This window comes from Acanthochromis polyacanthus, chromosome 14 (assembly GCF_021347895.1).
Source record: "Acanthochromis polyacanthus isolate Apoly-LR-REF ecotype Palm Island chromosome 14, KAUST_Apoly_ChrSc, whole genome shotgun sequence".
Lineage (NCBI taxonomy): Eukaryota > Metazoa > Chordata > Actinopteri > Pomacentridae > Acanthochromis > Acanthochromis polyacanthus.
Window position 1 is genome coordinate 33,320,348 of NC_067126.1, and position 15,467 is coordinate 33,335,814.

At 40.4% G+C, this 15,467-nt stretch overlaps 2 protein-coding genes across 3 annotated transcripts; both read left to right on the top strand.

The window, feature by feature from the left end:
• Positions 1–3,195: 3,195 nt before the first annotated feature.
• On the top strand, positions 3,196–11,836 carry egfl6 (EGF-like-domain, multiple 6). 2 transcript variants are annotated; one of them, XM_022190771.2, is made up of 13 exons: positions 3,196–3,600; positions 4,923–5,029; positions 5,355–5,447; positions 5,640–5,759; positions 5,860–5,979; positions 7,226–7,360; positions 7,444–7,566; positions 8,024–8,086; positions 8,588–8,824; positions 10,323–10,397; positions 10,487–10,582; positions 10,687–10,949; positions 11,199–11,836. In XM_022190771.2, exons 1-13 carry the CDS (start codon positions 3,527–3,529, stop codon positions 11,304–11,306), a joined length of 1,614 nt encoding a protein of 537 aa, XP_022046463.1. In that variant the 5' UTR covers positions 3,196–3,526; the 3' UTR covers positions 11,307–11,836. The 2 variants fall into 2 exon arrangements, with proteins under 2 accessions (XP_022046463.1, XP_051815218.1); XM_051959258.1 differs by lacking the exon at positions 8,024–8,086.
• Positions 11,837–12,849: 1,013 nt separating this feature from the next.
• Positions 12,850–15,359, top strand: rab9a (RAB9A, member RAS oncogene family). Its single transcript, XM_022190819.2, has 3 exons — positions 12,850–12,991; positions 13,367–13,486; positions 13,631–15,359. The coding sequence occupies exon 3, from the start codon at positions 13,670–13,672 to the stop codon at positions 14,270–14,272; it is 603 nt and encodes a 200-aa protein (XP_022046511.2). The 5' UTR covers positions 12,850–12,991; positions 13,367–13,486; positions 13,631–13,669; the 3' UTR covers positions 14,273–15,359.
• Positions 15,360–15,467: the final 108 nt, after the last annotated feature.

Here is a 15,467-nt window from a genome sequence, read left to right on the forward strand (position 1 = left end):
CTCCACCTTCTGGAAGAAAATTTAATTGAAGAAAAAGGAAGAACAATTAAGACTAATTCTAATCTTTCTTGTCCTTGAGTCATTTATAACTACACATAACTACAGAGCGGTAAACAATATATACTTGTAATATTTTAAAAAATATATACATTGGCACTAAAAATCCAGCCAGTACTGCCAGGCCTTCAGAAAAATCTTAGTATTGCAAACATACAACATCACTAACATCAACTTTATAACTACCCCAAACCAATTAATCCTTCACTAAAGGTAAATATATTCACACACAGTATGTCAGCCTTTCATTTCTAAAAATTTAACACCGGATAGACAAAGCCCAAAAGTTACAAAGGGTCAGTGCATACATTCTTTTTTCCTTCACTCTCAGCAAAGAAATCTCAGTCCACACGAAAACACCAAAATACAATTGTAGCACTGACAAGAAGATGCCAGACCAGCAGGTGGCAATATGCTCCTTAAAAAAGCATGCTGATCAATCAGAAACCTGAAAAAACTGGGCCTGTTTCCAGTAGGCTACCAAATACGGTGCAGCTTGAAAAAGAGGAATCGCAAGTGTGGACTGATTTACTTCTGTTCCTGGCTGTAGTGAAAGCGTAACTGGACATTTATGTGCAAAAACAGATAAAGTCCTGTTAGAAAGGTTAGTAGTTGCACTGCCACATCTCACATTGCACAAAATGTCATGTAAAGAAAGTAGATAACAGCACGCTTTCACATTGGAGGACAGAAACTGAGCTTTCCCTGTCTACACATCAACACTGCAAACAGCTTCTTTGATTAGTTTTCAATAAGCTCAGCCTTCAATTACTGTGAAATGCACTTGTGTTTGATGAGAAGCCTAAAACACATGGAAAAAGATGCTTTTCAAATTGGTATCAATGGACAATGCGTAAGCTGCACAGAAATCAAAGCACCAATGCTTTCTCCATGTCAGGCGAGGGCGCTGTTGTTGTGACAATACCAAATTCTCAGATTCACTTTCCCCAGTATAGCGTCCACATACCCAGTCAAAATAGGAGCAGTAAGGAAACAGCTCTAATGTATAGTATGCTTGAACCGCATGCTTGAGATGTCAGCCATATAGAGTCGTATTTCAGACTAGAAATGGATGGCAGTGTGTGTGCATGTGTGTGTGTTATCATATATCACAGGAGTTCTGCCTTGGACTGTGGAGGTTGTAAAAATACTGTGGATCAAATGAAACAAGAACTAATGATTACAGAAAGTACTCTATGGCATAGCAGAAAATGTTACATCGCATGCTCACTGATTACATACAGCAAAGAGTGCACAAATGCTGTTAAAACAACACAAGTGATTGTTTTGTGATAATACAGTCCTTAATTAATGCTCCTGCCATGTTGTGTGGTAAAAAATAAAGTCAACTCTGTATTTATCATGGAAGTATTTTGAGTGTTGTTACTTCTGAAATAGAGCATTTAACAGATAAACCTGATTTTTTTTTCACAAGCTACTGACACGCTACCTTGTGAAAGTTAGGCCGTTTTGTTGTAAATGTTCTCCTACTTTACGTTCTTGTGAAAACTGATTTCTCTCAAAAATAAAATCTTCAATGAAAAACTCAAACAACAATAAAATGAAAGATGGGTAAATTCCATTTAGCTGCTTTGGATGGTGCTGGCTCACTGCTAATCTGTGATGGCTTATGGGATATTAAATAAACCAGAGACATTGCTGTTGTCATTAGACACCTTCTCCTATTATCACAAGACAAATGTCGGCTGTGAAAAAAAGCTTGATTAGGGTTTATTCGTTTCCACTTTATCCAGAAGGCTTTCATCAAGCGGAGATTATTCACCACATGTGCCCCACGCACCTTTAATTTTACAGTATTTTACAGAAACAACTAGGTGGTCCACATGGATAAACCACATGGAACCAGCGGAGCTCTCTAAAGGTAGTTTGGTTATGGTTTAAAACAGTGATCAGAAAGCTACACAGCTAAGCTGTGATGAAGTAGAGACTGCTTGGAAGAGATCATACTAAGGGTTACTGTCTGTGGGGTTTCATTCACTTAGAAACAGATATGACATACTTTCTGCCAATACCACTGCTTAGCGCTGCATATTTGAGGCGACTATTGTCTTTTTTCCAGCAACCACACATCCTACATTTCCTATTTGTCGTTCTGCATTATGATTTAGGAACTGCTGCATGTGGATTATTAAATTCAGGCTCATCCTAATAATCGTTGTGTATTTGACACTATGTTATGAAGTGTTTGTGATCTCATAGACGTGTGTGTGTTACGCTGATCTATACAAGAGCATCAGTGAAGCAGAGTCGCACTGGACTCAAATGTGCTTTATTTGCGCAACAACTAAAGGAAACAATGAGAATATCCAAGCTGAATTAGTATTGACCTTATTCTATATAAACAAAATGAAACATATCCACTATTTACTGGAGTCTGTTACCTACATGAGTACTGAATGTCTGGCAGAATAATCATAGACTCGTTTAACAGACAGACTTCCTTCTCAACTGAAAGCTAGTCCCACTGCAATTTTCAAATCATCATATTAAGCTTCCTTTTTTTTAACCTCTTTTCCCATTGTGGCACTGAACAGACATCTAAAATGTAGATTATATAGATTTTGAATTTGAAATTACCCCCGCAAACAAAACATGGGGGAACTATTTAAGCAACAAACGTATCCTGTTGCTTCCATAGAAACATCGCCATTTCTAAGGGAACGGACGAGCAGGACCAGATGTCAGAGCTGTCTTTGAAAGTGCGCAAACTCATTAAACGCTTTTATGGCTGAACTTGGAATAAACGTGTGCGAGAGAGCAAAGCTTTACGTGCTACCTGTGAACAAGACATCAAAGAGCGCTGCAGCTGCTAATGACAGGCCAGTGCATGTCTGAGTTCCACAATTAGCCAATACAGCTAATTATTTTCTTTTAAAAGATACAGCAAAGGAAAACCATAGGGCAACAAATGCAGGTAAAGTTCATAATTTTCTATAGCAGGAAGATCATTAAGTGTCACTGCATTTCACATTTGTAATAAAGGATGGGTTTACCTACTGGTGATGCACTGGAAAAGTTTCATGTGGTCCTGGATTGGGTTTGAGTGAAGAGAGGAGCACCCCTACACATAATCCCCACCCCCCGTCCAAACCCACTCCTACCTCCAGAAGTCACCACCTATCCACCTCGGTGCAGTGTCATTTCACAGAGTGTCAACCCACCTCTGGAATTTCAGAGAGGAAGAAGGGGAAGCAAATTATGGGACACAGAGTGTAGCTGCAGCATTGAAAAGAGTGTGAGAGTTTTGTTGTTTTTTTTTCCCTGGAGGAGACTTTGACTTCTTTGTGTTCTGGAAATACATGAAATCCGGGGTGCCTTGTGTAAAGGCTCAACGGAGACTTGTTCCTGTCTAAGCAATTTAATGAGCCTAAGCCCCTAGGAGGAACTCTCAGCAACCAAAGTCAGCCCCGTGGGAAACAAAGCACAACGGCTGCTCACAGTGACAGACATGCAGCCATTCACTTTGGTCGGTGTGCTTTTTCTCCTGCTCCACATCTCCTCTGGCAGCGCAGAAACCCATAGGTAAGTCAGCCAAGTGGAGCAACAGAGTGTGTGATGGTAAATTGTGTGTTTATATCCTTAAACCTGCAGAAAGTGTACATTTTACTAGGATATTTACATAGCTAAGAGTCAAAAAGATGTTCAGGTTTGACATCAGAGGGATTTCTAGGTACAACAAAGCTACTATCACATTGTAGGGCGCCTGAATCCCAATAATAAACCTAAAATGTTAGCTATAGTATTGGGTAGTGTACAATTTAGCCCCCTTCCTGTGGCCCAAAAAAGGAAATTACAAACACTGTACTTCAACTTCCTCCGCATGCTATTATTCTAACTGATGCTTAAAGGGTAACGTGAACCCCTCTATTTTGCACTGAATTATGTGCTTTAAATCTTTACAGCGAAAACTGTTGTTTTGATGTTATGTACACACAGCTGCTCTCGCTAACAGAGCAGTGTGACAGCTAAATGTGGCACAGCAACTGTTAATAACTGAAGAGCACCTGTCACGCTTAGGAGCCCCTCTCCTGTGGGCTATTCTGGTTGATTTCTATCAAGTCTCAGATTCCTCCAGTCCCACTGGTGCCATGGCTGCTTTTAGGATGCAAACCCCAGCGACACCGAAACATCTGGGATCTAACAGTTTGAGCTTCAAAGAAGGAATAGCAGTGCTAAAACCTACAGCTAAGTTTGGATGTGAGATTCTTGCATCCACGGATTTACTTACTTACTATGTCAATGGCAAATGGCGCGTTGAAATCCTAATTTAATTTACAGGTTAAAAATATACACATGCAATGTAAGCTATATGTACTGTAGGTTATTTTCAATGCAATGCTGACTCGTTAAACACAACTCAGAATAACTACAGTAAATTCTCATCTGACTCCAGAAACAAGATTAAAGAAGGAGAAAATAGAAAAGAAATAGGACTGTGCATGAGGTATCAAATGTGCAACCCGGGAAGTGTCTGATTAGCGTGTTTTTCTCCATCTGTAGCCGACATCCTGTCAGCTGCCTGTTGCTCCACAGGGAGCCCCACTTCTATCACTAAACAAGCTTGTAGGGGAGACACTTTATTTAGGTCGTTTGGGCCGTAATTAAAAAGTGGGTGCCTGAAAGCCTTTATTTAAGAGATCTTAGTGGGTTTGTCAATGCATGGGCAGAAATATACATTTTAACAGCTAAACTTTGTCAGTGTTTGGCATTGTTCCCACTGAAATAAGGTTTTGTGTAAAGGGCCAATTTTCTACTGTATGTTCAGTGCGCTAAACATAGTGGGGTATAAATTACTAAGACAGAAAAATTACACATCCTACCTTGCACTCTCTTCTTTGACAAAGGCACTACCGACAAGTCCTTACTGGAAACCAACCAGGTGTGTGTCGCTATGGCAGGAGACTGGAGTGTTGCTATGGCTGGAAGAAAAATAATAAAGGACAGTGTGAGGGTAAGGACAGTCTTGATTCTCGGGTTAATTTTGATGAAAACATACACCTCCTGCAAAATCAATCAGCATGTTAACATGCATAAAATGCTATTTGAAGGAACCAAAAATATTAAAAGAGAAGAATTGACATTCCCACCACAATGTCCTGACTATTGTTATTCTTTTCATGAAAGATATTTTCCTAACCCAGAAAATGTGGAGGAAATGGCAGTCCAAATCATAAAACCTTGCCTGCATAACAGAAGTGTGTGGTTTGACTACAGTCCATCATTCTTCGCCACTGATATTTCTGGTGGTATTTTCTTCATGTTAAATGTTTCACCAGCTCAGTGTGAGCTTGGATGCAAGCATGGGGAGTGCGTTGGCCCCAACAAATGCAAGTGTTTCCCAGGATACACCGGAAAGACATGTAATCAAGGTGGGTATTTGAGGTCAGTACAGAAGGTCTGGAAAACATGGGTCAAACTGGGTACAGGATAAAGCTTTTTTTTTCCGCTGAAAAAAATCTTTTTGCAAGCTACTTTTAGATACCTGTCAGAAAATGTCTATCTACTTCAATTTGAAGTTGTAACATTTAATATCTGAATCTGAATATCATTCCTACTGCTAGATCTGAATGAGTGTGGCCTGAAACCTCGTCCCTGTGAGCATCGCTGCATGAACACCTTTGGAAGTTACAAATGCTACTGTCTCAATGGATACACCGTAATGCCGGATGGATCTTGTGCCAGTGAGTCCCGTTGTGCAGCGGAGTGGAAGCATGGAGAATAATAACGAAGTAGTCGGCTTGCATATGTGATAATGTGTGTTATCTGCGTGCGTGCATGTAGATTCCAGGACATGCTCTCTTGCTCACTGTCAGTATGGTTGTGAGGAAGTGCAGGGGGAGATTCGCTGCCTCTGCCCATCCGCAGGCCTGCAACTGGGGCAAGATGAGAGAACCTGTGTAGGTGAGCAGCTACACTCACGCAACAGAGTGTAAACACGGTGAATTTATGTTTTTAAGCATTCAGTGTTGTGCGAGGAAAGCCTATGTCAGATACAATACACGATTTGAGACAGAACTGAGCAGTAGGACAGACGGAGCAACAGCTTTTATCTTAATGAGAAACACAGACTGAAAAGAGACTTTGGCTTTTTATGCCATGTAGACTGGCAGTATTTGCATCCTGGAAAAATTCTGCGAGGATTCTATTACATAGTGGCTACACGCTTGACTTCTAAATCAGATGGATGCAATTAAGTTATATTTCTTCCCTCAAAGCTGCTTAAGCTGTGGCTGAACCAGTCTGACACGATCACACAGGGGAAGTAATATATTTGTTCTATGGCATTACATTTCAGGACTGCAATGGACCCAACACACTCAAAAATAGATTTACAAGAAAAGTATCATGTTTCCCAAAATAAATTGTATTTACAGACACATATCCACCATATTCACATGAAATTTCAACCACTTGACAAACTCTTAACTGTCTGCAGGCTCAGACTTTCGGTCGCTATTTATAAATAGAAAGGCATAAATGTAAGTATTTATAGAATTGTATGACTGAATGAAAATGGAAAGTAAATGTATTATCAAATTACTGTCTCTACTGCAGCAGAATGACTACACAGGTTATTTGGCACTTTTTTAATACCATTAGTGACAGCGATATTACAATTAGCTTAAAAACCTTCTTGTACACACATTCTCCTGTGTTAAATTGTCAATTGTGTTCACAACAATATCCATAGCTCATTTACCGCACACCTCTCTTTTCCACCTAGCTGGTTACAACATCAAAAGCACTTTAGCGATGTTGGGTAGGAGGAAATCAGTGAGGTATCATGTTTATGATCACCGGGATGTTGAAGCTCCCTGCTGGCAAATGAAAAAGAGCAGCTAATGACTCAATGGGAATCTCTGGAAGCACAGAGTTTGCCAATACAATAGCCAGCCATGAAGTGTCTGAAACTGCAGGGGAGGAGGAATTAGCAAAAAAGTGAAGCTCCAAAAAGAGGTTCATTATTTAAAGGGACAGTATGTTTTTGATGGTAACTGGCAGGACTACAAAATTGTCAGTACAGAGAAATATAATGTACTTTTACAGCTAAGGGCAGCAGCTTATTTCTAATCCGATTGAGTAATACAAACTTGATAAAACTGAAAATGATAAGCTCTTTAATGTCCCTTGTTCTGTTCCCTTTCAGATATTGATGAATGTGTAACTGGGAAGAACCTTTGTCCCTACAACAGGCAATGTGTGAACACCTTTGGCAGCTACTACTGCAAGTGTCAGGATGGCTACGACCTGAAATATATTGATGGCAAATATGACTGTGTAGGTAAGGTATGCAAGTTTATCAAGGCGAGATGTCTGTGATCATTTCCACTCCTAAAGGTACAAATAGGCTTCTTCCGATTCCAGACCTTGATGAGTGTGCAGCCGGCACCCACAAGTGCAGCCACCACGCTGTCTGTCTGAACGCTCAAGGATCCTACAGGTGCAGGTGCAAGTCTGGCTTCAGAGGCAATGGCTTTGAATGCTCTGGTGAGATCCAAGATCTGCTACACAGAATTAACAATCAATTAATTTTAAATTCAGACAAATAAAGCCATTCACTGTAGATAGTAAAACCTCATGTCTCATAATTTTCCAGGTGAGACTAGTGAGTCAGATAGGTCAGGAGCAGTTTTACAACCACATATTTCATACGGAATCTTTGAACATCAGCAAGCAGCAGTCCTGCCAAGGCTAGCTTCCTGCTCTAAGACGTCCCTCCTCTTTACAGATGTTAGAATGAGAGAGGCAAAGATTGAAAACACACCTGTGTCAATAAGCCACTGCTCTGTAGCCATCCATCTGAAGGAGCAGGGCAAAGAACGACAGTGATGTAGTCTTTGAACCAGGCCCAAATAAAAACAGGTGAAGCCTTGTGTAGCCAAATGGCATAAAAAGTGTTGGTCGGGAGGTTCAGCATGAATGAAGATGCCTTTATTTCTTGTAGTCAAGCCCTTTTATCAGAGGTCGTGGGACGGAGACAAAGGCAGTGCAGATGATTCCCTCAATGGTGAGATTGTGTGGAATCCAGCTTCCACTGTTCATTTCCTGTCCTGCAACCCAAAATATTTATCCCTTCCTCTTGTCTGCCTCTAAGAACACCTCCCCCAGCTCTTCCCTCTGCTTATGGCTGGAAATGTTGTATGTCCACAGCACCCACAGCTTGATATGACACCTGGAATCATCAGCATGACCTTTCATAGACAGAGTTTATGTTAAAAAATGCTTGTGCAATCAAGATGTGGAATGAATGTCAGTGTCATGCTCCATCTGCATGATTTAGGAGAATCCTATCTATTTTAGCATGTTCATTTAACACAGTTTTTTTCCTAAGGAAAAGTATGTTGTCCATGAAATGGTAAGTAACTGCAAGGAAGTATTTAATCAAAACTGCAGCTGCAAAATACATAACAACAAACAACAAACAGATTCAAACCCTGGTAAAACTATTAGATTTCCTGCTCTTGACAGCATATCCATATGTCTAATCTGAATCCTCTTCCTGCTACAGCTATTCCAGACTCCCAAGTGAAGCCCAAGATTCTAGGAGGTAAACTGAGCAAAGAAGACATCAAAAATGTGATCCCTGAACCAGTCGCAACGCCGCCTCCCAAGGTCCGCCAACAACCTTTTGACTATGAAGGAGAGGTCTACATTGGCAGCCAGGAAAGACAGGAGGAGGAATTTCCAGAGGAAGAGGAGGAGGAAGAGGAAGACAACCAGCTCAATCCAAGAGGAGATGTTTTCAGTAAGTGTTTTTAGTTTTGGTGCCTTGCAGTAAATCCATCTTACTATTCTGGGTGGCCTACAGTAAGTAGTAACCATAAACAGACTAAACAAACTGAGTAATCTACAGAGATTTTGCTCTCGTCTGCACAGCTTCTGAACATAATTACACATTTTTTCAGTTGGCAGGTAAAATAAGTGTAACGTAGCTGCTCTGAATTAAGCCCTTGACCACAGAAGAAAAGGGCTTGTTTTTTCAGGTCCCCTTAACCTACAGACCCGTCTGAGTCTACTTAGAAGGTTAGCTGCTGGGGTTTGCTGTGAAGAGCATGCTAAGACACACTAAATCTGTTTAGACAGGGATAGCCCTGTCTGGCTGACTGTTTCTATAAAGAATCCCAAGAATTGTGGCTGTCATGCTGGCAACTGAATATATCACTAACCTATTTTAGTGTCAGTTCTGACCTGACTCAAGTTCTTGATTCACTACAAAAAAACTAAAAAAAATCTCAATAAGAACCCAACAATGCACGGTAAAGATTTATCTGATTCAATTTGCTGATGACGTATACTGGACTGGGCTCGTGTACTGGCATCCATCTCACTGAGAAACCCCATAAATGAGATCACCTTTCACCACTAATCTTGATCTTTATGGAAACATCAGAGTCTCTGTCAGAACTCACATTGCAAGAGGAGACAGGCCCCAAGACATCCATCACCTCCAGAGAGGAATTTTACCCTGTTGGCATGTGAGAGCCCAAGGATACAACCCATCCTGGGCCTGCTTCCCATCTCCTGGGAGGAGGGTGAGGAAGGGAGGGAGGTTACAAAGCCTCAAAGCCTTTTATTATGTTTTCCCCAAAACAGCTGTTGTGCAAACAGACTTGACTCCTTGTAGGAAAGTCTGTCATCAACACTCTAGACCTCTCTGACACTAACCCACTCTGGCTGAGCAGGTTCAATAACCCCAGCTGTCACTCGTCTGAGTGTCTAAGGCTGCTTTTCATGGGGGTGATTTGCTGCGAGCGCTTTAAAATGCTTGGAGGGGGGTTATATCCTAAAGTTGAAGCTCCATTTCAAGGCATGAGTGACAGCAAGGCAGGTCCACACCTGTTGGTTAAAAATCCCTTTCTAGCTTTTCTTTCATTGTGGAAAATCTCTTAGCTGCATTATTTGTAAAGCTTTTTAGATCACATATTTTCAGACAGTATTTACTAAGAGCATACCAACGATAGAGTTGAGTCAGATTTTATCACTGAAATGCTGTACAATCAGAGGCTAGTTTATTAGGTACACCATGCTAGACGTAATATAGTCTACAACAATGGTCAGAAATTAAATCTTACCTTTACTTTTTGTTGGAATTAAACATCACAAACCTGGATTTCATGGCAGGACTGTTGCATTAGCGTACTTTAAGCCTAGCCGTACCTAGTAACCGTGTGGCAGAGTGTATATTTAACAAACAATCCATGTATTTACACTGATTTTTTTTTCTCTTTAATTTCTAAACACAGTATCAGAAGACTTTGAGTCGGTGCTCGGCCCAACCACAGAAGTCAAAGAAATCCAAATAACACCAGTTCAGGAAGGTAATCAAGTGTGTGTTTATGTATCATTGTAGTAAAATGACTGTTTATGTGGCTAATCTGGAAATGTGCTCCTGTCATTTACTGTCTAGAGTATATCATGGATTGCAACTTTGATCAGGGAGTGTGTGAATGGGTCCAAGACAGGGCTGATGACATGGACTGGAGTGTAGCATACCATGATACTGGTAACAAAATGATGCCTTGGCAGCAAGATGCTTTTTTCACATAAGATCCATTCAGTTTTGTACATTCAGGCACAGTTACTTATGTGAGCTTTGAACTTACTCAGGTGCTCAGTACTACATGGCTCTGAGTGGGCTTCTCGGGGACCAAAACGACGTGGCCAAGCTGATGTTGCTTCTCAGTGATCGGGCTCAGCAGGGCAGCTTCTGCCTCACTTTTGATTATCGTGTGGTGGGCCATAACGTGGGGACACTCAGGGTGCTGCTGGAAAACAATGTTTATCCAGTATGGGAGCAGAGCCAAAGCAGGGACCAGGGATGGCAGACAGAGCTCCTCACCGTGGCCTGGAGAGAGAAGGCCCCAGAGTCTGTGAGTCATCTAGTCATTTCATAAGGCATATTACTGATAGGTGAATATCAATGCAATGAAGTAACTCCTAATAGCAAGAATACGTGCAATAATACAATGCAATGTACCAGCCAGAGTAAGCATAAATGTTGCATCAAAAGTCTATGTAGACCTTGTGACTAGCTATAATTGATGTTACTCTAAAATGTGGTTCAAGTATGTTTGAAAAGTAACCCCCAACATGCAATGGTGCCACTGAATGTCTTGCAGGTTATCTTTGAAGCACAGCGTGGGACAGGTCTTGGAGGCGAGATAGGACTGGACAATGTTGTGCTAACTTCAGGGCCCTGTCAAGAGGATGCCACTCCAGCTTTTTAAGAATCCCCATCTCTGATCAACAGTTCTACCATAAATGGCACACGCCAAAGATTCCTGTTTCCTGCCCACGTTGTGGAGTTTCTCAGTGTTCTCTCATGGCACAGTCACACTTTTGAAAGGGAAGAATATGAGCAATCAGTGCATGCGAGTTTACTTAATCACAGTGCTGCTACATCAATACATCCAGCTACATTCTTTGTTGTGATTTTCAAAGTAGTATCTAATGTTACAGATAACTCCAAATAAAAAACTCAGGAATAGGTGGAAATGCCAACTTTGTTAGTTTGGTTTAACAGTATTGTGCTTAGTCCTTTGTTGTGTATGTGATGGTGCATCGCTAAAGTTAACGAAAAATATTCTGACATGTAATGTGAAATCTTAGGTGAATTATATCTGACATCTTAGATTAATAACATTTTGTTTTGAAGGCTGTTTAGTTTAAATGGTTTAAAAAAGTATCCATGCATAAAAGCTGTAATATTTGCTTTCAAATTATACTGTAATATTACATTAAAACTGTTTTTTTTCTAGCTGTGCCTAACATTCCTTTTTGTCTATGCATATTATAAGACTGTTTAAATGGCTGATCTTGATCATATTACCTACTGCAGGTTTCTGGAAACTGGGCAGAAAATATGTAGGTAACTTAAGATTATGTCTGTAGAGTATGCAAATGCCACCACATGTTAAATTTATGGATGCCAGTGCTGACATTTTATCACAGAAAACTCACGCGTGGATGTCAATTTACATCCAAATTTCATGAAAATGCATGCTTTCATAATCACGTAGCTATCTACATGAAAACGATAGAAAGACTGTTTTCTCTGACAACCTATGCTAGAGAGACAACATCTGTTATAAAGTCACTGCTGTTGCTGCTCTCTTAGATGGAAAGTATGTGTGTAATGTCAGTTTAGCATAATTTGAGGTTCATTTGTTTTCAATTTACATTTACTACTTGTCAGAAGGGAACACTGCACTTTTATTGAGCAACTCACTACATCTCATAATGCTACTTAATTATTATTGGGTCAATAAAAAATACCATGCTCCTACAGGGACTGCAATAGTTTTAATTTTGACTGCAGTTTTAACTACATACTAAGGAGAACTTAACTACTTTGACACTGTAGTACTGTTTGGTGGAGTAATTTCTTCAGTGCAAATCTGGTTTCAGTGCAAGAATTTATTTTGACAGCTGGGATGGTGGATGATGTCAGCTAAATGCCGCCCTCTTGTGGTGTTACTTGACTATTAGCCGGTAACTAGCAGATGTACTACTAGTGGAGAGATGCTAAAGCTAGCTAACACCAATTGAAGGAAAACCCTTAGCAAAGTGCGGCTTGGTTTAAATATGTACATTGTTTTTTAATAAGTACATAACAGTACGGTACTATGCAAATGAAGAAACATATATTGTGTTCTGTGTAGAAGTGTAATGGACTGAGATACCTCGGCTCTCGTTGGTTGTTTCTGTCTGACCAGATCACATGATCCGAGGCTAGTTAGCAGCTAGCTGCGTTATCACCCAGCCTTTGGAGTTCACCAGGAAACGGTGCAACCTGACGTTATCTCGAGCCACACCAAAGCGACGAGCTGTCAAACAAATGCATTAATGTTGTTTCAGTTGTTCCCTGGAATATTTATCGGTAAACCAGCAGCTGCTTGTCCCAGACTGTAAGGTACGTTACTTACACTCTTGCCTGTATGCAAACCTGAGCTAGCTAATTCAGTACACTGCATTAACCCAACTCCAGCTGTGTTGTCTTGTTTTCCTTTTTCATGTTAGCCTAGCTTAGGTAGCATCTAGGTAGCTGACAGATCCTGGTTAGTTTAATTAACATGCTAGTATGCTACAGCTGTTTGTTTTTTAGTATCCAATACGGTATAGCCACAAGCTAAACAGGCATACCTTATTCATAGTGTTTATACTCAGTGTAACGTTTTTGTACGTTTGGTAGCAGATAATGCTTTACTGAGCTGAGACTTCCCAGCTGTAACTGCTGTTCCTGACTATCTGTAAATCAGGAAACTGATTGCTTGTCACTGTTTTACAGCTGGTTGAACGTTACCCGAGTGGCTGCTCACAACAACATTAAACAAATGAGCATGTGACCAAGGACTGGGGTTTACAGCACATGATCTGGACAAGTGGAGGAGGTCAAAATCAATCAAGGGTGAGGCACAAAACACACTCCTAAATATTTGCTACTTCAGTAAAGTGAACTGTGATGTACTTAGTTTGTATTTCATTTCAAAGTGTTATTATTTTACTGTTCAGATAATAAAAACACACTTCAAATGTGGCATCTTTCCATTAGGTCGATTATTTCAAAGTGGTAGATCGGGAGTGAATAGCCATGACAACATCCTTGCTGAAAGTCATTCTTCTGGGCGATGGTGGTGTAGGAAAGAGCTCCATCATGAATCGCTATGTCACCAATAAGTTTGACGCACACCTCTTCCACACCATCGGTGTTGAGTTCCTCAACAAGGATCTGGAGGTAGATGGCCACCAGGTTACCCTACAGATCTGGGACACTGCTGGCCAGGAGCGTTTCCGCAGCCTGAGGACTCCTTTCTATCGTGGCTCTGATTGCTGCCTGCTCACTTACAGCGTAGATGACAACCAAAGTTTTCTCAACTTAGGAAACTGGAAGAAGGAGTTCATCTACTACGCCGACGTCAAGGAGCCGGAGAAGTTCCCATTCGTCGTTTTGGGCAACAAAGTAGACGTAACAGAGAGGCAGGTGTCTACTGAGGAGGCTCAGCGGTGGTGCCAGGAGAATGGTGACTACCCCTATTATGAGACCAGTGCCAAGGATGCCACCAATGTAGCGCAGGCCTTTGAGGAGGCAGTGCGTAGAGTGTTGGCAATGGATGAAAGAACGGACCACCTCATCCCCACGGACACAGTAAAGCTCCACAGAAAGCCTCGTTCTGCTGCCACTTGCTGTTCATAACATCCCGGAGTTATCACTAACATTAATTCACTGTTATGCCTGTTATGTGATGAGGCTGTAGGTGTGCAATGCTGTAGTAACATCTTATTTAAACAAATTATGCTACTGGCTTTGTGATTCATCATACTCTTTAAGGTTTGATAATGCAAATAGTTGAAGTTGTTTGAAAAGACAGAGAAACACTAAAATCATCCCAGTCTGATTACAAATAAACCATAAAGCACTGAATCGTTGACTCAGCACTCCCATAGTTCAAAAGTCAGGCTATAATTAAATAGCGGAAGGAGAAATTATTTAGTGTTGGCCTACGACGCTCTGTGGTCCTTGAAAAGTTTCATGTTCTTCTGAAATGGTTAAATGTTCCTTTCTGTCATAATGGAAAACGATGTGGCTCTTATAATCTGTGTTTCGATGTGTACTAGTTGGGGAATGCAATTGTCATAGGATCTCTAAACTCGACTCTCCAAAATGACAGTGCAGAGTGATGATAGAAGTATTTATAATTGGAAAATGACTGCAGAAATAAAATCAGCTATGTCCCCCGATAACCTTAGTTCAGAAAATTATGAAGTAGCTTAGGCACTACTTTGTATAACTAACAGATTGAGGCCTAATTATTGCACCTTTAGATCTTGTTTATGCACATTTTGCATTGTGAATACATTATGACTCTGTGCTGGAAGTGCTGAGGGATAAATTCCCTTCCAGAAAATAAATATTAAAGCAAACTTAACATGCATGGCATATGGTATATTGATGTTTCTGGAAATTTTTGTATTTTGTAACCTTTTTTTACCTCAAGAATCACTGAATCAAATAAGAATATCTCCTTAATGACAGATAATTAAGTAGTGGTTTTAAATGAGTAATCCTTTTCCCTCATTGGTGTGTTTGTTTTAAATCATGATTTTGTTCTCTAAAGCATTCAATAACATTTTTCTACTTACAGCTAAGCGTCCTTCTCCAAAGCTTAATATTTAAAATAATGAGGCATTCAATTACCTTAACTGTTTCTCATTCAGATTTCATTTATACTCAGTTGTACAACTGGAATGCCAAATGATAAATAAAGCCCCTGAGAATTGTCTGTTAAGCATTATTTGTATTCTGATAGCGGTTGTTTTATTATTATAGGAGTATAATTCGAACGGACTCCTACCATTGCTAACTATTACGATCGTACAATGACAAAGCT